Below are 21,705 nucleotides of genomic sequence, written 5' to 3' on the forward strand. Positions count from 1 at the left end.
TGGGAAGCGTTCTTCTTGGATAAAGGGAGGCTTCCACTTGTAGACGCAGGGATTTCTACTGCATTATATTCTTACAGGTACTGGTGTCCTGGTAGTTTCAGGATATACCCAGGTACCTCTAGAACATGAGTCTTAAGAAGCCGCGATATCACCTAGCATTCATGGTGTTGGAGATACTTAGGCAGCCATGGACCCGCCTGCACGGTGATTTCTTTCTGAAAACGACGCTCTTGAGTACCTTGATGGCCAGAGGGAAATCTAAACAATCAACTTTCCCAAACAAAGTTACTTAAGCAGCCTGCTGAGCCGATAAACATGCTCATACGTCTTTTCAGGTGCGTGAGTCGTTTCATCATCAACAATGACATGCGGGCAGTCTTGACTGGCTGGAGGATAAGCGGTCTCAGGCAATGGTGGTCCAGTTTGTAGCAAGAACGACCCGCCGCGGCAGATGGGAGAACCTTGATGGCCTTCCGCTCCAATGGTCCTGAATGAGCCTCACACATATCAAGGATTTCGTCGCTGGTTACAACTCTTTCTAATTTCTTTTCGGAATGCAATCCACATCACCGTGGGGTATCTCTACTATCTCACTGGATCCCTATCCAATTCCGTGGTCGACCCAGAAGATTGAGTACCCACGTCTGGGCAACCACCAACAACCTGCCTACTCTCCAACCCTATCTTCTAGAAAACAGTTTTGTATCACTCTTTTCTGAGTGGCTCATCTACGGACGATTTTCTGCATGTGAACGGCATATTCACATCACACTACATCTCCATTTCTGCGGCCCTCTCGGGAAGGTGAGACTGACTGCTGCTCCGAACTGCGCCGCTCACGCGAAGCTCGGCATCGTTTCCAACCGTCAAGTCGAATGCAGTATGAGCAATTGTCAGAGAAATGTCTTATATGACCAAGTTGAGGACCCCCCATGAATCAAAAATTGTTCGCCATAACGTTGACCAACAGAACAGGGCTGGTTGCAGTTGAGACCAGACACTATCGTCGTGTGCGGTCCCACGTTTGGTAACTCATCTGAAACGTGCCCATTTCGAGGGAGACGAGATATTTCGACCTGGTTCTCCCGACACGTTTGTTTCAACTCGTTCTTTCTGACATTAACGTGCAGCTAGTTTCTATGTCTTATATGGGATATGGGGGTAAGGTGAGAACCCCTGTTTCACCTACATGTAACTTGTCTGAGCTAGGGCTACCAGTACTTTGACACAATCAAAAGTTCGGGATTTACTAGGACTTGAACGCGGTGTTTAAGCAAGGGCTCATGAAAGAAAAGAACTGTGTGATACAACTGCATCCAAAAAAGCTCCACTGTTCCGTCAATAAGGAATTGGGATAAGACACTGTTGACGCTCCAATTATACAGTCAATTATTTCATCAATTATATCATGAGTGAGAGAACCTGGCTATGCGTTCCATTCTGCTCTCGTGGGGGCATAATGCGACCTGGACTTTGTGTCATTGTATCCAAACTTGACTATCAAAGACCCGTGTTGACAGCTTGGTTTCTCGCTCTTCAACATGGTCCGGGTATTGAAACCTAGTTGCTGGGCAATGGTTGAAATTGTCTTCACATTGACGCACATCTCTAGCTTCCCAGTTGATGATAGTAAAGGTATATTAGTTGATGGAACATGATGAATAGGTACTAAACAATATGGTTCCTTTACATAATTGTGGAAAATGGAAGCCAACGGGCAACGTGGGCGGAAAGAAGTCTTACCCACCATCAGTAGTACCCCGTCGATGAGAATGTGAATACAAAAATAAAACCCCAGGTTACGTTGAGCAATGCCCGCTTCAGTTCTTCATAGCCTGGTGTGCTTGCTCAATATTGGAAAGAGCAAGCGTTGACCTAACGTGCGTTGCTAACCTCGATCGTGCCTTCTTCTTGGTAAATGTCCTTTAGGGCAGAAATCATGAGATCATTGAAATGCCCGAGAGCGAAGGAAACGATCAGATATACATTTCAATCTTTGATCAGCCTGATGTCTTCTACTCTTTTCCTCAAGCCTGCTAGGGTGTCGGACTAATCTGGAAACTGACATTTTGAATGTACTCGGGTTAGTGATGGCATACCTCAAGGGACTTTCTCCATCATCATCAAGTATTAGAAATACACCTGCAGCACTTCTCAGTTTAACCTGAGACACTCTACTTACGGTATGTCGACCCCATCCTGTTGTTTCAATACTTTTCAGCATCTCTGTAAACTCTTCGAAGCACACGCTGACCCCCCAAACCCACAAGCTACACTATGCTCACCAACGTCAGGGGTAACCACTACGCATTGATCTTATGTTGCCATTAAAACACCTTGATTATTCCAATTTGCCAGATACATCATCACGGCATCGAGCTTCCCATACCCCCCTTTGTCACACAGATGTAAATTTGATCAGGAAGCAAAGAAACACTCGGCCCAGCTATATATTTGGGAACGGGAAGTCAATGGAGCATGAATGATGACAGTGGCAGACACTACTACTGCTGGATTGTATGGACCTTTCCTTTTCTTTCTTCATTTTGGATTATAGGTCCCATCTGGTGTACATCGAGGCTGTGGATAAGCATGAACTTGCACATCAGACAATTTCCGGACATGGCGCCGAAGCTACGGTTGGAACATTGCTTGCTCGTGAGCCGTGAGTCCGTGTCGGAATTCCAGTTGTTGGTGAAATTGAAGGATCGAATGTTAAATATCATGACATCCACACACCTCGTTTGGGTAATGGATGATAACGACGTCACCTATACTAGATGGCCAAAAGCCGCCTGCAATCGTACACTTGGACAATCACTGCGGGAAGTGGGAAGAAGGGCGTCGGGAGGCGTCGAGGGGATGTCCTGCATATCAGGGCTCCTAAATCTGGGGAGGACCAAAGCCAGCCAACCAGCCAGCTTCGCACGAAATTCATGGTAAATAATGCGTGCGCGTGGCCGCCTGGGCATTTCTACAGGCATCGTATTAAGGAATACTTAGTGTGACGATGTTTCTTCGCTCATCGTGCGTCCGAACAAGGGTATGAGAAATAGAGAATTAGGGAGAGAACTTCCGGTGAAACCTTTCCGTATCCTCCTCCAGCTTGAGAGCTGTTTTTTTTTTCCTTGTTTTTTTTTTCCTTCCGGAGAGTGACCAACAAAAGTCCGAGTTAAATCGCATGCTTGTATGATAGTAACAGTTGTTTAATCTGAAGAATGGACAAAAAAAGAAGAAGGAGAAAAAAAGAAACGAGAATTACCTCTACAAGCCATCGTCAGCATAGGTGAACAACAATTGTACAAACCAGACTCAAGTCGTTCAAATGACGAGAAAAGAAACCACGAATGTAAAACGACTTCATCAGCCACATCATCCTTGACACCGCCTGGCTCCTCTATAGATGATGGTCGATGAACATCATTATACATGAGAGAACTGAGTTCTCCCTACCTAACCATGTCAAGGGAACAGCCAAGAGATGAACGAAACATAGGACTGGAACTTCTGGGTTCTGGATCGAATAAGGTCTGCTTCTTGGCAAGACAACCAAAGAAGCAAAACCGAAACCAAGCCAATTCACGTGGCGAGACTGCTCACTCCATATGGTACTTGAGCATGAAGTACATAGACAGACTGGCTGGCAGGTAGGTAGTTTCGAGATCTTCAAGAAAGTCCTGGTTTGGTCCTGGTCCTTGCCGCGCTGCCGTAGTCTTGGTTCTTCACAAGGTATAACGAATGATAGGGCTTCATACACAGGGGAATGCAAAACAATGAAGTCCGTAATCCTCGGGGTAATTTACCGTGTGTTGGGTGGTACCAATTGGGGTTGCCACCGGTTCCTGGTCTCTTTCAAATTTGCTTCTATTGTGTTATTAGACTAATAGCTTCCCGCGAAAGATGACAGTTACGGAAAGGAAGAGTCCCCCCTAAATCGATATTTCTGTAGAAGCTAACCCTAGCGAAATGAAAATGAACAACAAGGATCCAGCAAGGCGATAGCTGAAGCTAGCCTAGCCATGCAACGTGCTTGAACACATGTACACTAGCATAGCGGTACCCACTTAGCAAGGTTTGAAGTTGTAGGTCTCAGTAATAATGCAGCTTTGGGAATCATGATCAGGATAGATCGTGAAGTGCCCGGTTGGACGAAGCGTTCCTTCAAGCACCGATTCTCTCCTATAGTACCTAGCTTTCGCCTTGGACCTGTGAATCTCCAATTTTTCATGCAGCTACTCCTCCACCTGTTGTGTATCTTTGCTGACTGCTTCTCTTCTGGGCATATTTATGTCGTGTTTTCTGACAAGAAAAGAACGTGTACCGACTGCATCGACGCAAACCTGAAACCTTGGTTAAGAAGCAAGTGATAGGCAGAAAGTGATGAGCGATCTGGCATCTGCCACGAGATCTCGTGGGGGATTGACGTGTCTCCGTGTGCTGTGCTGGGATCGACATGAGCGGGCGAACGGCAGACATCGCAGTGACTAGAGATAACCATTCAATCAGATAGTACGCAGTATGATTTTTCATTTGACCTCCAGAGCGCTACTTTGCGCCTGAATCAGAAAAAAATATGAAGACTGCAGTTTGAATCAAGGCAAATAAGGTGAAGATGACGTGGTGGACTTCCCGAAGGAGATGTACAAATCCCGAACACGCGTCGGTGGCTGTCTGACTGTCAAACCTCCATGCTTGATTCGAGAGCCGAACAGAAAGACAGAGCCAGTATACTCACCAGCCAGACAATGTATTGCAGAAACGCCGTCCAAGAAGGCGTTGTCAACCAGCCGAGAAATGCCAGTTCCAAAGCTGTTATCTAGTTGAGGCATTCAACCAACTGAGGACGTTCAAATCTAACAGACAGGAAAGAAAAACCTCAAGACGATGGGACTTTCCAAACACTGGTTCAGCCAATCCCACGAGACGGTCGTAACTATTATGCATGTCGGTGAAGCACGAAGCGCCTTTGCCGGAGTCCTTAATGTGGATTGCCGTACAAAGTGCGGATATGCCTTGTATGACCAGATGTCATGGTGCGGCTACATAGAATAGCACCCGTTGCAGCTGCATCTCCGTCGATCGTCGAGGATTCGTGCGCTGTCATTGAACAACACCGGTGAAATGAAAGATTTTCCCGATCGACAGGAACAGTTGGTGAATATCGAGTGAGAAAGCAAAAACAGTGAAACATATCAGCTGCAGGGCTCTGCCAGAACCGACGACGAAGAGAGAAAGCCAAGGGCGAAGAGGCACGTCGTCTTAGACATTTGGTGGATCACGGACGGGAGGTGGACCTCCCCGGGGTTTTTGTGGGTCCTTCTAGACCGAAGCCAAGGGGTGGGCCCGGGAGAACTTCCCGTCCACCAAGGTAGCGTGCCCCGGCTCGCTCCGAGCAGGCCGTCTGCATAATCTGTCCCTCAAAGCTTGAGCGTCCTTGGATGGTTGTCAACGATGATTACCTAGCTCTTAATCAAACATCTACCAAACAAGAAATCAGAATTGTGTGCTCAATGCTCTTGCAATAATTTCAGTTGTTGATAGGTGAGGGAATGAAACCCTACGAGCCTGTCAAACTGTAAAGCCTTGGGTCTTCATACCTGATCCCAAAGAAGTGGAATGCTGATGACGGCCTCGAGGGTGCTTTGGAACCGTGCCTATGGTTATGTGGATGGTCTGGGATGCATTCCTTCAGCTTCTTATCACCGGGGTATTAGTGCCTTTAGCTTTGGCTGCGGTTGTAGAGGTACTTTTTCGTTTTGGCATGCTCACTGGGACGCACATTGTGTTCCGATTAGCAGGTCATGAGTGAGGTAAGCTCATGTTGCGCCCGTTTGGTAGCTCCCATGCTTTCTAAGGTGTACCGAAGAGCAGCTGGGTTTCGGTCTTTGAGAATCTTGAAGCTATCATGACTAAATTCGGTTTCGTCGATGTCATCTGTTCTGGTGCCTTGCTGTATCAAGCTGACCATGAATAAGCAGGCATTCAACGTTCCAAGTGCTGGCGCAGCGTCACTGCACACTTCCGGTGGTCTAGACATCTCTCAGCCTAGTGCCCAGTATCCTATGCCGTAGTGTATACAGGAACAATGGTTTAATACCAAACAATCAATGCCCTGTTAACGTACAGAGACTGTCCTGATTGCTGGAGTCGTCGAATATTCATGTGTAACTGGCGGGTGTCTGGACTAGCCAACCTTGCATTTCTGACCCCTCCATCGGCCCAGTTGCTTCTCGAAATTGGGGCAAAGCACAACAAGGCCATGAGGCATGTTGTGCAACATATTGTGCAACCCTCGAGGCTGCAGCAGTCGCTCGGATGTGATGATGGGGATATTCCCATTTGACAGCTCCTCGACGTGGCTTTCGGTTCGGTCAAAGCACTGGAAATGTCTCCAGGCAACCAAGATGGGAAAAGCGTGATATCCTCAAAAAACTCGCATTTCTGTCGGGCGGCAGCTGACGTACGATGACAATACTAACTGTGACCAAGGCGAGTCGAGGATGACGGGAGCAAGGCTAACTCGAACCCAATTCCAACTAGGACGATAGCTGCGCCGCACACAGTGTAGCGGCGGGTGAGGCGGGATCTTGAAGAGGCAGCCCTATGGGCGTATTACTGCATGCACCCTCAGCATCAGGCGATTAGTGTGCTGGGCACGATCCAGAAAATTTTTGAGAGGTCAGGGTGTCCATTCCCTCGCGGCGTTGAAGAAAAAGCCCATCTTCTTTGTGAAGGATGCCATGAGAAGCCGCAGCTGCCGTTGACGACCATCTTGATGCGAGGATTCCATCCCGAGATGGTGGAAAACGACCAAGAATCTGCAAGGACCGAGCCAGGGGGCGGCTGTTGGAATATATTGAATCCGTTATATCAACCGAAAGGAGAAGGGCCTAGCTTATTAACAGCCTTGTGCAATGCCTTGTACGTACAGCAAAAGACGATTCGAGGATCTGGGCGCTCGACGGAGTGTAGATGGCACGGGGAGACGGGGCTCGAGGCAGGGGAAGGTGGCCGAATGGTTGTAGAAATAAACCGAACATGTTACGGTCAGCACATTCTCTAGCTGATGTATTTCTAGCTTTTAATGATCCTTATTACTGTTTTGTAACGGCCTTTCCTAGCCAAAGCGAGCCGTGTCAGACTGTTTATGTTCGGTTTATTTTGGCTACCACTGGTAGGTCGAGCCTCCGTCATGGTGTCCTCGTGGGAATAAAGAGACGCCCATCCAAGTTGAAGAGCACGCGCCGCGTGCTTATCAAACACGGGTACCTGTCCCAATAATGAGGGGTCATTGAGGTGGTCATCGAGAAAGGATGTGCAAGAGTTACGCGATGCATTCATTTTTTTTTTGGATCGGCATTTCTTTCGTGGTACTGACAAGTATATAGATATACTGTACCTATATGCGCTCAGTCAGCGGTTCAGATGGCTGTTGGCTGGTTGGACAATTGTGCGTAGGTCAATGCTGTCTTTATAGGCACTAGGCTTCTCCTTTCCAGGCAGCATTTGTATGAAAGTCGGTTCAGATGAGGAAGGGAGGGGCGGGGAAAACTGGGGGAAACCGGCAAAGTCTGGCAACATCGTCGTGACTGGACACGACAGGAGCCAAAAAAATGGTCGGGGGCCAGGCGGGGGGGCTACTACCGCTTCGAACAGCAACCGTTGTACTTGACGGGCAGGAGCGAGAAGAAATCTCAAGAGCGAACAATGAATGTCCCAGACTGGACATCAATGGCGCAAAGAGCCACCACTTGCCTCTAGCCACAATAATCCAGATCGTTCGACCCCACTGCATCTGGTCCCGTCTCTTGCCGTTCATCCAAAGACGAGTAGAGGTAGTGACCAGATCGTCCGATAAGGTGGGAAAAGATGCGCCTTGAACCACTGTCGTCGGTTCTGATCTTTCTCCGCGCTGAAGCAGAATGTTTAATTTATCATGGGCCACAATCCGGTGGTGCCAGCCGAGACTCGAAATGCTGTACACTATAGTTCGGGTGTAGCGTGCCAGAGACGAGCGAGGTGACATGCCAGACTGGAAAGGGGCTCGGAGCACATCGAGATGATGCAACAGGGACTGGCTGAATGGGGGCAGGGAGAGCCAAGGAGACTACACCTATGACGTGCATGGCACTGGACCACAAAGCCGCAGAAATACCTGCGTTCCTTGTACCTTTAGAACATTCCGGCCCCGAAACAAAGCTCGCGCTTCCGCTCATGTTTCTTCCGGCTCGGTACCTGGCAATTCCAAGCACAGAACTGAAGAGGGAAAAATGCGGATACGTTTTCCTGGCTGGCGCGTCGTTTCTGTTTCGTGACTCAATCTCCATCAACGGTTAAAAGGACGGGCCGGTCATTCAACAGAGAATGGAATTCTGCAAAAAAATGTCGCGCGGGTTTTTGTGTGAATTCGGTATTTTCTGCAAAGCCCTGTTGCCCACTGTAGCCCTGCACGCTTCTGCACTTTGTCTTTCTTCGCCGCAGTTCCAGTGTCACAGTGTGTATTTTGCGTGTTTCTTCGGCTTTCTGAGGTTGGATTTCTTTCCAGCGGGGATATGTGGTTGCGCTCTTGCAGTAAGTACCTCTTTTGTGCAGTCCAAGCCTGGTTTGTTCGAGTCGTTAGCGCGGGACTTCACTACACCTGACACTCTACGCAATTCAACCCTTATTCCACCTGACCTCATACAAGAGACTAGTATCAACTGGATGTGTTTCGTATACTTCATGCCCCCTATCCAAGTCTCCGTTCTCAACCTGGTTGTCCCGTGATTTTACTTTGTATTTCTGTAGACCCCTGTCGCAAGAAACGCTTTAACAAATTAACCTGGACTGAGCTGTACGGAACGCACTTTTCGTACCAAGACCACACTGATTGGCCAAGCAAGCAGCAAAGGGTCTCCAGAAATTACGGTAACTTACACATCGGAGAAGCTGAGCACTGTCGTCGAGGCTTAACCAATAATCCAATGGCGCTTGACGTCCTCCCGTCCGGGGTACCGGAGAGGTAAGGATAGGCGGTCGGTAATCCGCTGTAACTGCGTAATGAACGGCACGCTCATTGTGGGCACAACCGGGGATCACCGCACGCTCAAATGGGGTCCAAGGATCGCTGAGACCGACCTACGAGACGGAAATCTTGAATGGAGGAACGGCGTGAACGGGTTGCCGTTGAAGGGAGACCGGCGAATGAGCGATCCAAAGGTGGGAGCAGACCAATGTTGAATGCTCCTTTTTTGTACCTAGGTAGTGTGTTGTGTGCGAGTGGGAGTTGAGATGCCATCCAGTTTAGCCCCGGCGTCACTGGCTCCATCCAGGTAAAGGGACGGGACTGTGTACAGGCTGCCGTGCTGCTATCACTAGCGACCTGGACCCAGGTGGCACTTGCACTGCGACTTGGAAAGTAGCGAGGGCGCCCAGTTCCAGTTTCCCACTTCCCGTCGAAACACAGCGACTGTGGAGGTACCGACTGCCGTCACCATTTCTTTCTCTCGACTCCTTCCGGTCTTGAACTCGTCGGTATCTCTTTCTGCACCTCTGACATCCAAGCAGAGCAGGGTCAGATCGCATTACTTTGACCTCCTTCCCGTCCTGTCGAGATTCAGTGACCAGGTTGACGCTTGACGGTCGACACCACCTATCCGTCACCTCTGTCGCTGCACCTTACCTCACTTCACTCACCCGCTCGCACTGCACCCACCACGGCATTGCACATTCGTCTGGATTGGAATTTCGTCCAAACCGGAGCGGCGCTTTCAACTGATCTTCCGCTTCCCGCCCACAACCACGCAACCACCCACTCAGGTTCAGCGAAGCGAACTGCGAAGCGGTAGAGGCACTTCAAGGCACCTCCTCCTCCACCACTCACGCATTACATTCCCGCACCGCACCGCACCGAACACCGACATCACCCTTTATTCCACTTCGTCGCTCGTCGGTGTCGTCTCGTCGTCTTTGCTGCTCTGCCTCTCCCACTCATCCTCGACAACGTCGGCGACCCACTGGCTTTCTTCGACCGCCTGCCTGCTCTCGAGATCGATCGCTCGCCCTACGCCAGCATCAATTCTTTCCCTTTTTCCCCCTGTCGACACAAAGACCGCCCGTGGTTGGTTCTGCTCCTCAATCCCGGGCTCACCGGCATTTGTTCTTAGGGACCTCAACGCGTCGGCCTGGAATCCTTTCCTCTCGATTATTTCCACCACGCCTTTTTTTCACCCTTATTTCTTTTACGCCATTCGAGAGATATTCCGTCCGAACGACGCCGAGCACCTCCCGAATGTTCTAGCTTTGATACCCTACTTGCGCATATTTGCCTTTACACGCCCACTCTACTCTGCGGTCGCTCCGAGTGTGCATTTTCGCAGATTTGCTCGAATATCACAGTCATCGGTCGTTCAGCCTGATTTTCCCGGCTCGCAACAGCTTGCTGTGATCCACGACTTGTTCCTCGACCTGACGCGCTCGTCGACCGACCTACAATCGTCCCTCCGTTCGTCTCCGATCCTCTCGACCCTATCCTTCTCTTCTCGGTAACCCCGTTCTCGAACCGGTCAGCAACGTGCGAACAGGGTGTTCCCGAGGCGATCGTGTTTAGACCAGGATAAGGGATTTGGTGTCTGGAACGGCTATCCTGGAACTGAAAGGTTGTCTTCACGAGACTCGCCACAGTGGACGGTTAGTTGCCGCGGGACACTTTAACCTTCGGACAAGAACGTGTGCTTGCGAACTTGACACTCGTGCTCTGGAAGCGATTTTGAGGTCTGCGCCAAAGCGCTAGCGGCGAGCGATAACGTACCAGTTGGTCGTTGGAAAATAGACGAAGCGTCTCTTTCAAGCGTGCATTCTGCGCTTAGCGAAGAGTACATAACCTTAACCGCGTTGCCTTAGTGAACGAGCAAAGCACATAACGTCTGTACATTTCTCAGCGTGCCTTCTACGTATCAAGCATTGTGCCGCCCACGCCCGTTCAACCCTCAGATCTGAACCGCAGGCCGGACTTGCACCGAGAGCAGATCCTGACCATAACCTTTGATGGACGCCCAGCCGGCCGCGGCTGAACTCAAGCATCATTATCAAACAAACCTGTGGACGCGTCTACCCGCCGAACCTGCGATATCGAAGACGACCTCGATTTACGCTCCAGAGTCTGTCATTGCATACTTTCCCTCTCATCTCGAGCTCTTGCCGATTCTGCTCCCGCAACACTTGAGCATCTCCCAGGATAAGCTGCAGTACTATAACAGGCTTGTTTCTTCCAGCCGAGGAGGCGGCAGTTGTCTGGATACCTTACAATCGCCGACTGCGATTTCGTTGACGCAATCTCAGCCTGTCGCGCGGTCGAAATCATCTTCCAAGGTGTCGACCAAGGACGGCTTGTCCGGGAAGCTCAGCGTCCTGAGCTGTCATGGGAATAGGACAGTCAAGCACACAGAAAACGCCGAACGTGTGCCTATAACATCCGCAAAGGAAATGTCAGTCAAGATGTCGGGAAAGAAACAACCAGATCAGAATGGTCTGCACGGCCTACCCGCCCGACCGCCGCTCCCAACCGACCAGATGAATCATCTTCCAGCTACGGTAACCAGCTCAGTACCATCTACACCTCATCAACACGCAAGGAAATTCTCGTTCGAGTCCCGTGATCCATCCCCTGGCGCCACACAGAACCATTCGCCCCGTTCTGCATATTCGGAGACAAATGGTAACGTGCCATCACTTCGGCCGCTGCCTCCCAGGTTAGGGGGCTGTCGCTTCGAGACCGCCATTCCATTCTCTAGACGACGAATGCCATACAGTATTGGAGCGGATAGACTGGATCCGGTTGATCCAGACAAGATTAAGAGCAGGCTAGCAGAGGACCATGAGGCGAAACTCACAACAACCCTGCGCGAACTATATGACAGTCTAATACCAACCCCAGAGGTGGAGCGCAAGAGGAAAAAGCTGGTACAAAAGCTGGAGAAGATATTAAACGATGAGTGGCCTGGACACGATATTCAAGTAAACCTTTTCGGATCTTCAGGCAATCTGCTATGTTCTGACGACTCTGACGGTTAGTCCAAATTTCCCTTACCATGCGGTTAAGATTAAATTGTTGACGTTTGGCAGTGGATATTTGCATCACAACCCCATGGAAAGAATTGGAGAGCGTCTGCATGATCGCTGAGTTACTCCATAAACGTAAGTTTTCTCTCTCAAAACAGCGTGTCTGTGGCTCAAGTACTAATTTCATTCTTACAGATGGCATGGAGAAGGTCGTTTGTGTCTCGTCAGCAAAGGTACCAATTGTCAAGATATGGGATCCCGAGCTCCAACTAGCATGTGATATGAATGTCAACAATACACTGGCACTGGAGAATACCAGGATGGTGCGTACGTACGTCGAAATTGACGAACGCGTGCGGCCTTTGGCCATGATCATCAAGTATTGGACAAGGAGGAGGATAATTAATGATGCAGGTCAGTCGCCCTGTGGTCCGTTTCTCGACATGCACTTGCTTACTCTTTTACAGCATTTGGTGGCACATTAAGTTCTTATACATGGATATGCTTGACTATTGCATTTCTACAATTACGGGACCCTCCAGTTCTCCCAGCACTTCACCAAGAAAACAGCCTCAAGCTTCTGAGGCCAGATGGGACAAAGAGCGACTTTGCTGATGACATCGACAAGTTACGCGGATTTGGGGACAAGAACAAGGACAGCTTAGCGGCTCTTCTTTTCAACTTCTTCCGTTTCTATGCGCACGAGTTTGACTACGACAAGTATGCATTGTCAATACGCACCGGCAAGCTCCTGAGTAAAGTTGAGAAACGCTGGCATATTGGTGTTAACAATATGCTCTGCGTGGAGGAGCCATTCAACACCATGCGCAATCTTGGGAATACAGCCGACGACACGTCTTTCCGGGGTCTCCACATGGAGCTACGTCGGGCATTTGAACTGATTGCCGACGGCAAATTCGAGGAATGCTGTGAGCAATACGTATTCCCCAAGGAGGAGGAAAGGACTATCTTCCAGAAACCGGCCAGTACATCTAGGCCAATCTTGGTTAGAAGCTCTTCGCAGACGCACTCAAGTCGAAACCCACGGAATGGCGGCTTTCGAAACGCACGACAATACAATCGGAACGGAAACGCCGGTCGCCGGGGCTCATCGAGTGTGACACACGATCCCAATTCAACCTATGTGCCGGCCGGAATTCCAGGGCAGATGGCTTCGCCTGAGTTTCTGCAGTGGTATCACCAGCACGGGATACCTCCCGAAGTCTACGCATCCCAGCTCAACGCACTGAGTCAACAACAACAGCAGCACCAGCAACAACAAGATAGTATCCGATATCAGCTGTTCGCGCACTCACAGCAAATAAATCAACAGCAGTTGCTCGCCCATGCTAACAGGACGAGGGCAGGCGGCTCACAGAACACCGATAGGTCTCGGACGAACTCTTTTGATAATCTCCCGACGAGTCCTCCAGTACGGCCTGAGCAACTACTCTACGGTTACGCATTTCCGTTGCAGAATCCCGCCTATTTCCATCCGGCACTACAGACATATCCGTCCTCCCCTGTGACGGCAGCTGCGACAGCTGGTGGAGGGCCCGAGTATAGGCGAAGCCTCCATCGAAATGCTGCGGCTAGTGAGTCCGGCGCTTCTACTGGTAGCGGTACGCTCAGGTCTCAATCCCAACCAGCGTCGAGGACCCCTACTGCCTCTACTCAGAACATGACGGGCTATCTCGGGACAAGTCAGCCTTCAGTTGGAATTCCTATTCCATTCCCGCGGATGGCAATGCCACATTACGTGCCAGACGAAGCGATAGATTCGGATATTGATCTTGCGTCAGCTAACAGTGTGACCGATTCCCCGCCCGAGGAAGACGGTTCGCGTTACAACCACTTTTTCATGCACGGAGGCTCCAGTCCTGTCGCGAATGGTACTCACGGCATCATACCTTCCCTTGGTGAACTGACGCTCGACAATGAGACTCGCCACCGACTGTCGAGTGACCAGCTGCCTCAGTCGGTCCTTGACAGAAGAATGAAGCGCACCTCACGGTCTCCCTCGCCTCTGGGCCACAGTAGAACCCCATCAGTTGGAAATAGTTCTGCGCCATCGGCGCCCGTTTCGCAAACCAATGGCAAGCTCGCTCCCAGCCGTGGGCCTCTGGTTGTTAATGGCTCGATGGGCAAAACCAAACCTGCTTCAAGTGTCTCTCGTCAACCACTACCTGTTGCAGAGCCTCCGGTCCCGGAAGATGCGACTTATGAGAATCCTGTTTACATACACCAAGGGTTCTACAATGGGGGTTGGACCGAGCCGACCAACTTCCATTTGCCCACTGTCACTGGTCACAACCCTGCTCAGTTCCCGGACCGGCCAGTAATTGTAAATAGTACTACAGCTACCCGGTCTCCAGCCTCGTCCAAGAACATGGGGGACGCGTCATTCCAGCAGCGCATCGCAATGGCCAACAGTTTCCATCCCGGCATTCCATACGCGCCACTGACCAGCGATACCACTTCGTCGCCCGGATTATCTCCTCCCAATGGTGATCGTATGAGATCAATAGCTCGCCAACAGAACGGGATAGCGCCCCTTGATCTTGCTGCTGGCAGCTTTGGCGTCTCTCAAGATTTGCAACATCTTTCACCGGTTTATGAGGCGCGAACACCATCGCCCACCCTCATGCGAAAGTATGAATCCTCGCTAGGTGTTTCCACGCCAACCCTCGAGTCTACAAACGGGTCTCGTTCAGAACGTTCAGATACCTGGAGATCAGGACAGAAGACGTCGCCGGTGAAATCCCCGCCAGCAGGCCCTGCAGCAAAACTCGACTCTGTAACCCGCTCGCCGGTTCTGGATCAGCGAAGTAATGGCACTTCCAGGGGCAATGGGCACTTGCGGAATGGGAACAAGGGTCAGAGTGAGGGGCTCAGTGACTGGCAAAAGTCTAAGCCTCGCAAGAAGGGCATGGCTGATTTGAAACATGCCGCGAGTACCTTTGCCCAGAGCGAGCAGGTGCCCAAAAATGACGGAGACCGAAGAGGTGGTTGATCATTCAACGTGCACGGCATATTGACCCGGGGATGATCCTCAGTTCCGTTTTGTCGGACGAAAAACTAACCGCGTGTTACATCCGAGCACTTGAAATCTGGGACGTTGGCTTTCTTGGATACGTATCCTAGTCTGGCTTCGTCCATCTGAAGTTTAAGCCCATATTGGACACATAGTTCAGGATTATAGCACAAGCTCGGATGACACATGCTGCCTGGCTGAAGATGGATCTGCTTGTCCATTCCATGTTGCTGCTGTTCAACGACGAACCTCAATTATGGAAAGTCTTATGGATGCTCACCGTTCTGATCACTCTTCGGACTCTACAACAACTGGAGACTGGTCAAGCTTCCCTGACGGATAGTCGTATTCCATAAACGAGTTATCTATCTGCAGACTTCGAAATCGGCGGATTCATCAGCATATAGCATCTTTATTTCATTTTACAAAAGCGAAACGACTATGCTGCATCATTTGCGGACTTAAGATGGACCGATGAACTCGGTCCTGATGAAAATAGGGGAACTGGGAGGGTTCTGTTCGGTTTTGCTTGGCCCTTATTAATGTCATTCCTGTTATCGTCGGTGTCGGTTGGCTTAGGCCATATGCACTGCATTTCACACATTCGAACGCATTTACAGAGGAGCGTTTCTCTTAAACAAGGCGGGCTGGCGAAAAGCTTCAAGGATATAGCACTGGGGTCATGACTTCATTTGGGATCATGCTGTGGCTTCTTTGTTTGGTTGTTGAGGCATCATTGACCGGCCTAAATGATATCGTTGCTTCATCTGGAGGTTTTTCTTCTCTCATTCCCTTGCTCTACCCCATCTCCCATCTTCTCTCTCTCCGAAGTTTTCAATATTTTTGCCGCAAACCCACCCCTCGGGTTGAGGGACTTCCTGCCCGTTATTTTGAGGGACCTACTTCCAGTGGGAATGTTGACTGCATCCGCATAACGTCTTGTTTATCCGAGACCACACCGATTTTGTAACCCGGCCTCGCTATGACCACTTCAGACTTCATCTAGGATGCCGTTAGCAGTTCACCATTTGGAACATGGGAAACAGGAAAAGGGAGGGAAACGTTGCTTGCAAACGAAAAAAAAGCGAACACCAAAAAAAAGCTGAGCACGCATGGGAAACAAGAGGGGGAGGATCAGAGCAAAATTTCGGGTTATTTTCATTGTCCGTCTTTCCTTGCACACTTGTTTGGTTTCACATTTGATACCAGAGTATATTAGACCCGAACAACAAAGTTCAAAACACAAAGTTTGATTAGATCATGGAATGGCAGTGGATATGGGTGTGTACATTTTTTCTTTCTTTCACCTTCATGGAAGGGATGATTCGGGGAAGGGAAAGGGATTAGGTTCATTGGGTTATACTGGTCTGGTTTCTGGCTTCCGTTTCTGGGTCAACGCAATGCGAACATGTAAAGAGAATAAAGAAGACGACGACGACGAAGAAGAAGCATAAGATAAAGTAGTCAAAAAGCAAGTATAAAAAACGAAACAAATAAAAAAAAAGTGGTAAAAAGATTCAAAATACTGCGTATCTCTCATTGTTTTGTTCTCCGTGATTTGATGTTCATTGTCAAATGTGGACGAAAGGAAAAGATCATCCAAGTCATGGTCAGGGCAAACAAACAACGAAACGGAACAGAAACCATATGTGGACCAGAGAGATAAGAAGCACAGCCATATGATTAGATAGACACGATTCTGAAGCGAAGTGGTAATGAACGGGCGTTTGAGAGTGGCGAGGCATAAGGGACGGAAATAGACCAGTATATCAAGAACATATGAGGGAAGACACTAGAGGCTATTCGAACTGTCATGGACTGTCATGAAGCCAAGATAGAGGAATAGATAAGAGTTCATTCAATACGTTGAGGTATGCTTAGGGTTTGTTAGAAGCGAAGCTCCATCTAGGTAGGGCATTAGGCCAATGAAGTAATCCGCGCCTCTGAACCTATGGTAACCTGAATCCCTCACTGTAAAACGCACCTCAGCAAACCCTCTGTGTTATTCCATTACATTCCATCCATGATTGCCGTTCATCATGGCCTTGTTGTTCTGTGTTTTCCTTTGCTCTGCAAAATTTTTTTCTTTCTTTTTTCGTTGTACTTCATGTCCTTCGTTGTATCATAGGATAGAGAAATGAACGGCGTATGCAACAGAAAGCGCATGTAAGGAAAAGAAGAAGAGAGGACAACGCTCGCTCAGGAAACGCCTAACGCCACCCACACATATCTCAAGACTGAGGACCGAAAAACTAGAAGGTGGTACCTGCTCATCAACTCAAACGACCCAGTAAACATCCACTTGAATACGCTTGATGTAATTGGCCCAACCCGCGAACCTTGCCTTGGCCCATACAGTGATCACATCACCGAGCTTCAAGTCCCTCACGAACTTTCCGTCGCCCGTCGCCTGGCCGCGGCCCACCTTGGGTAAGGGGTTCTCTATCAACCCCTCCTCACAACCATAGCCGCTGTCGAAAAGATCAGCGCTCGAGAGGTTGTCGGTCCACTTCCACTCCACTTCATATTGATGGTATTGTCCATTAGCCACCTCGTTGCACTGGATCATAGTATCTTTCTGGGGACATAGTGGAAAGTCAAAAGTGTGCGTTCCCTGAACATGGCGGTCTCCGTCATTGTTGGGGTCAACCTCGCGCACTTTTGGCAGAATAGTTGAGAGGGTCTGAGGATCAAAGGTCGGCTCGCCAATGTCGTCGCTGGTTTGGAGGCACCGTTCGAGACCAATATCGAACCAGGTATAAGAGCTATTGTAAGTCCGGCGGGTACGCGCCTCGCCGCCCCAGCCTTGGTCGTGAGAAACAATGGTGAACTTGATCTTGCGGCACGGGTGACTGAGGGTGGGGGATATGCGGGACTGGTAGGTGTCGACGGGAAACTCTTTGGGCTCGCGAGGAATCGGCTCAAGTGGGACTTCGCGGTTGCTGTCATTTTCGAAGAAGGAAGAAGGCGGTTTGAGGAAACCGAGAGGAAGAGTGCGTAGCTGTTTGTCGAGAGTTAGTACAAGTGTGAGGCCCAACAGCACGAGACACCCAAACTCACCAAGAAGGCATTCTCCGAGTTGCCGTCTCCTGCGTTGACAACCCTTTGTCCTTGGGGCCAATTGCTATAGTCGATGACGGTCGATGTATGGGGCCAGTACTCGGCATGATCGAGGATACCGTTAATGATCTCGGGTGGCAGCCGAAGAGCCTTCTCCAGCATCGCCCTAACGAGGATCACCTCCGTGGCGGTGGGCTGGTAAGGGTTCACAGAGCGGTCGATGTCATCTTGGTCTTGGTCTTGTGCGGAATCAGCCGCACTCAGCGGGTTGACCATATTCAAAGAGAGTCTTTTGAATATGGAGGACAGAAAGGCCATCGGCACGAATGTGGTCTCGATTCGATCCTCGATGAGTGTTCGGGGCTGCTGACTATTTACCCTTCCCTGAAACCTGGACTGGACTGCAATAAGAAGGACTGCAAATTGTCGGAGCAAGATAAGCGTGAATAGGCAGCAAAGGGAAAATACCAAGAATAGACCAAGGGCGCGGTCGTGGATATCCAACCTGGAGACAGACAGTGAATGAAGCCTAGGCCAAGACTGTTTGGGTCATCAAGGTTCTGGAACCTGACGAGAAAAGCGAAGGCGGAGTGGTGCCATTTGGAACATGCGTGAAGTGGTGAGCAGCTGGAGGGTGGTCAAGGTGGGGCAGCGTACTTGGTAGGTAGGGTGCGGTTACGCCAGTGACATCACCCGTCGTACCCCGCATTGTCCCGTCTACTATGATATGTAGAGGCACATTGGCGCACAGGCAGGCGTGACGGGACAGGGGGCTTTACGCCGGGCCTCTCCGGACGGTCGCAGTGTGCCTGTTGGACTCGTCCATTTCACAGGGTCCGGCAACTATTTCGATACACCCCGGGGGTGCTTAGCACGGAGCGTCCCGCGCAGCACGTGAAATGACGACTTATCGTTAGCGCCGTCAAGATTTCTCAGAACACTGCAAATAATGTCCCGAATCCCGATTGCGATGAAGGGCAGAATGGGGTTAGTGAGGGGCCTGTGGCAACTTAACCTCCTCATATGATGATTCCCCGGATTTGACGGCATCCAATTCGGTTTCGTGTTGACCCCCCGAACCGGGCAACTAGGATTACCAATCTCCATTTTCTCTCCATCATGAGCTCCGGGTTCGCAGTAGCGTGCCGACCCAGTTTTAGCATTCTCCTCTGACAAGGTAAACTACGGACTACATTCACACTTCGCGCTATAACATCTGTCCCTGCTTGTGCTCGTGCCTGTCGACGGTTGCATCATCTTGAACACCAGATCCAGGACATATCGGCACCATGCGGCCACAGAAACATATCGCCGCGTCACTGCGGAGGGTTTCAGGAGCCCTATCCCACGCATCCTACAGCCCCGCGACATCACAGTCATCTAGAACTGCTGCGGTAGCTGGACTGCGGTTATCTCGAGCTCAACCACAACAACAACAACAGCAACGATGCCTACACGGACAAGCGCCCCGGCGCAGCGGCGCCTCCAATCCCGCAATGGCCTTCCCCTGCCTCGACGCCCTTGAAACCCGGTCCGAAACCCTCAAGAAGCGCTCCGACGCGAGCGGCCCCGAGCCATCCTACGTTGCCGGTGCCACCCAGACCTTCCATTGTGACGAACCCCTACTTCTCGACTGGGGTGGCATGCTCCCCGAGTTCGACATCGCCTACGAGTCGTGGGGCGAGATGAACGCCGACAAGTCCAACGTTATCTTGCTACACACGGGTCTTTCAGCGTCGTCCCATGCCCATTCTACGTCAGCCAACCCCCAGCCCGGGTGGTGGGAGAGGTTCATTGGTCCCGGCCTCGCTCTCGACACCGACAAATATCACATCATTTGCACAAACGTTATTGGCGGCTGCTACGGTTCAACGGGACCGAGTAGTATTGACCCGGCAGATGGACAGCGCTATGCCACCAGGTTTCCCATACTTACACTGGAGGATATGGTACGGGCGCAGTTCCGTTTGTTGGACAATCTGGGGGTCAACAAGCTGTACGCCAGCGTGGGCTCTAGTATGGGCGGCATGCAATCGTTGGCTGCCGGCGTGCTATTCCCCGAGCGTGTTGGCCGGATCATCTCGATCAGCGGCTGCGCCAGGAGTCACCCATACAGCATTGCGATGCGACACACGCAGCGGCAAGTCCTCATGATGGACCCCAACTGGAACCGAGGTTTCTACTACGACAACGTCCCCCCACACGCTGGCATGAAGCTGGCGCGCGAAATTGCGACTGTGACGTATCGGTCAGGTCCCGAGTGGGAGCTGAGGTTCGGCCGTAGAAGGGCGGATCCCAGCAAGCCGCCTGCTCTTTGCCCGGACTTCCTCATAGAGACCTATCTGGACCACGCGGGAGAGAAGTTTTGCTTGACGTACGACCCAAACAGTTTGTTGTACGTCAGCAAGGCTATGGATCTGTTTGACTTGGGTCATGCGGGCCAAAAGGCTGCGGCTTCCAGACGGGCTGAGCGGTTGGATTCGCTCCATAAGGGGGTTTACGCATCAAATGAGAACGTGTCCTGCAGCCTGACGCTGCCGGACAAGCCCTACGAGGAGCAGCCTGAATCGGCGGGCTCCGCAGATATTGACACCAAGCTTGCCACACAGTCAGACTCGAAGCCACCCGAGGATTTGATCAAGGGCTTGTCTGCCCTGCGAGACCACCCGGCGTTGGTCATGGGTGTTGCCAGCGATATTCTGTTCCCAGCATGGCAACAGCGCGAAATTGCCGATGCGCTGAGGTTGGCTGGGAACCGGAACGTGGCGCATTATGAGTTGAGTGAGGAGCAAAGCATGTTCGGTCACGACACGTTCTTGTTGGATGTGAAGAATGTTGGAGGGGCTATCAAGAACTTTCTGCAATAAAAAGGGGGAGGAGAGAATGTTTTAATACTGCACATTCAACAGCAGGATGGAGGAAGTTACAGTAATAGAAGCAGAGCGAGACGGGAATCCAGACCCTGAGCCATACCACCCGCAAAGCACATCCACCTTTGCTTCCCAATCGACTAGCCGAGATTTCACGAAACCCAAAACGTGTAGAACCATGGTCTCATGGTCAATAATCACCCACAGACCAAGTGTTCAAGTAAGTTTCAATGCCATTGCTGTAGTTGTACTCGTCGACAACAAAACTAGGTTTAATCCATCAGGTAGTACGACCTAAGGACCATCGAGTGACACCACCGGTGCTCGGGGATAGGAACACCAAGCCTAAGAAGAGCAAATAATAGCCCGATTCAAGTCACACAAGTCCAGCGATCCTGTTAGAAAAACCTGTGAAGCTATTGAAGCCATCACGACGGAAGTCCGCCGACATGACTTCTGCACGTATATCACTCTGGCCTCTAGTTTAGCTCCGTTTTTGAACAACCGAGAGACAGAAGCTGTGTGCGGAGACAGACGGGATGTCTATCACATGCGGGGTAGATGTCAATGTGAATGCTTTCAAATCGGAGAAGAAAATTTACCTTGCTCCCTTTTCCTTCTCCCTGCTTGGCGTGCGGATTGTGCTATATTCCCGTTAGAAATGTTTTGAAGCCGTCGTGATCTCCGTGGAGCCATCCGTAT

The 21,705-nt window shown here is 50.5% G+C and overlaps 3 protein-coding genes and 1 non-coding gene across 4 annotated transcripts; 2 read left to right on the forward strand and 2 right to left on the reverse strand.

Annotated features, from left to right (window-relative positions):
• Positions 1-8,403: 8,403 nt before the first annotated feature.
• On the reverse strand, positions 8,404-9,175 carry NCU14041. The gene is made up of 3 exons (XR_897793.1): positions 8,917-9,175; positions 8,677-8,806; positions 8,404-8,599 (listed from the first exon to the last, which is right to left on the reverse strand). It is a non-coding gene; the product is annotated as a ncrg89 (non-coding RNA).
• Positions 9,176-9,445: 270 nt separating this feature from the next.
• On the forward strand, positions 9,446-16,595 carry NCU00538 (PAP/25A associated domain family). The gene is made up of 4 exons (XM_958997.3): positions 9,446-12,046; positions 12,103-12,174; positions 12,235-12,453; positions 12,507-16,595. The coding sequence occupies exons 1-4, from the start codon at positions 11,026-11,028 to the stop codon at positions 15,050-15,052; spliced, it is 3,858 nt and encodes a 1,285-aa protein (XP_964090.3). The 5' UTR covers positions 9,446-11,025; the 3' UTR covers positions 15,053-16,595.
• Positions 16,596-16,901: 306 nt separating this feature from the next.
• Positions 16,902-18,739, reverse strand: NCU00537 (hypothetical protein). The gene is made up of 2 exons (XM_958996.3): positions 18,134-18,739; positions 16,902-18,074 (listed from the first exon to the last, which is right to left on the reverse strand). Exons 1-2 carry the CDS (start codon positions 18,449-18,451, stop codon positions 17,352-17,354), a joined length of 1,041 nt encoding a protein of 346 aa, XP_964089.2. The 5' UTR covers positions 18,452-18,739; the 3' UTR covers positions 16,902-17,351.
• A 354-nt stretch (positions 18,740-19,093) lies between these two features.
• On the forward strand, positions 19,094-21,426 carry NCU00536 (homoserine O-acetyltransferase). Its single transcript, XM_958995.2, has one exon. The coding sequence runs from the start codon at positions 19,423-19,425 to the stop codon at positions 20,998-21,000; it is 1,578 nt and encodes a 525-aa protein (XP_964088.1). The 5' UTR covers positions 19,094-19,422; the 3' UTR covers positions 21,001-21,426.
• The last annotated feature ends 279 nt before the right edge of the window (positions 21,427-21,705 follow it).

The sequence above is a fragment of the Neurospora crassa genome, linkage group I, assembly GCF_000182925.2.
Source record: "Neurospora crassa OR74A linkage group I, whole genome shotgun sequence".
NCBI lineage: Eukaryota > Fungi > Ascomycota > Sordariomycetes > Sordariales > Sordariaceae > Neurospora > Neurospora crassa.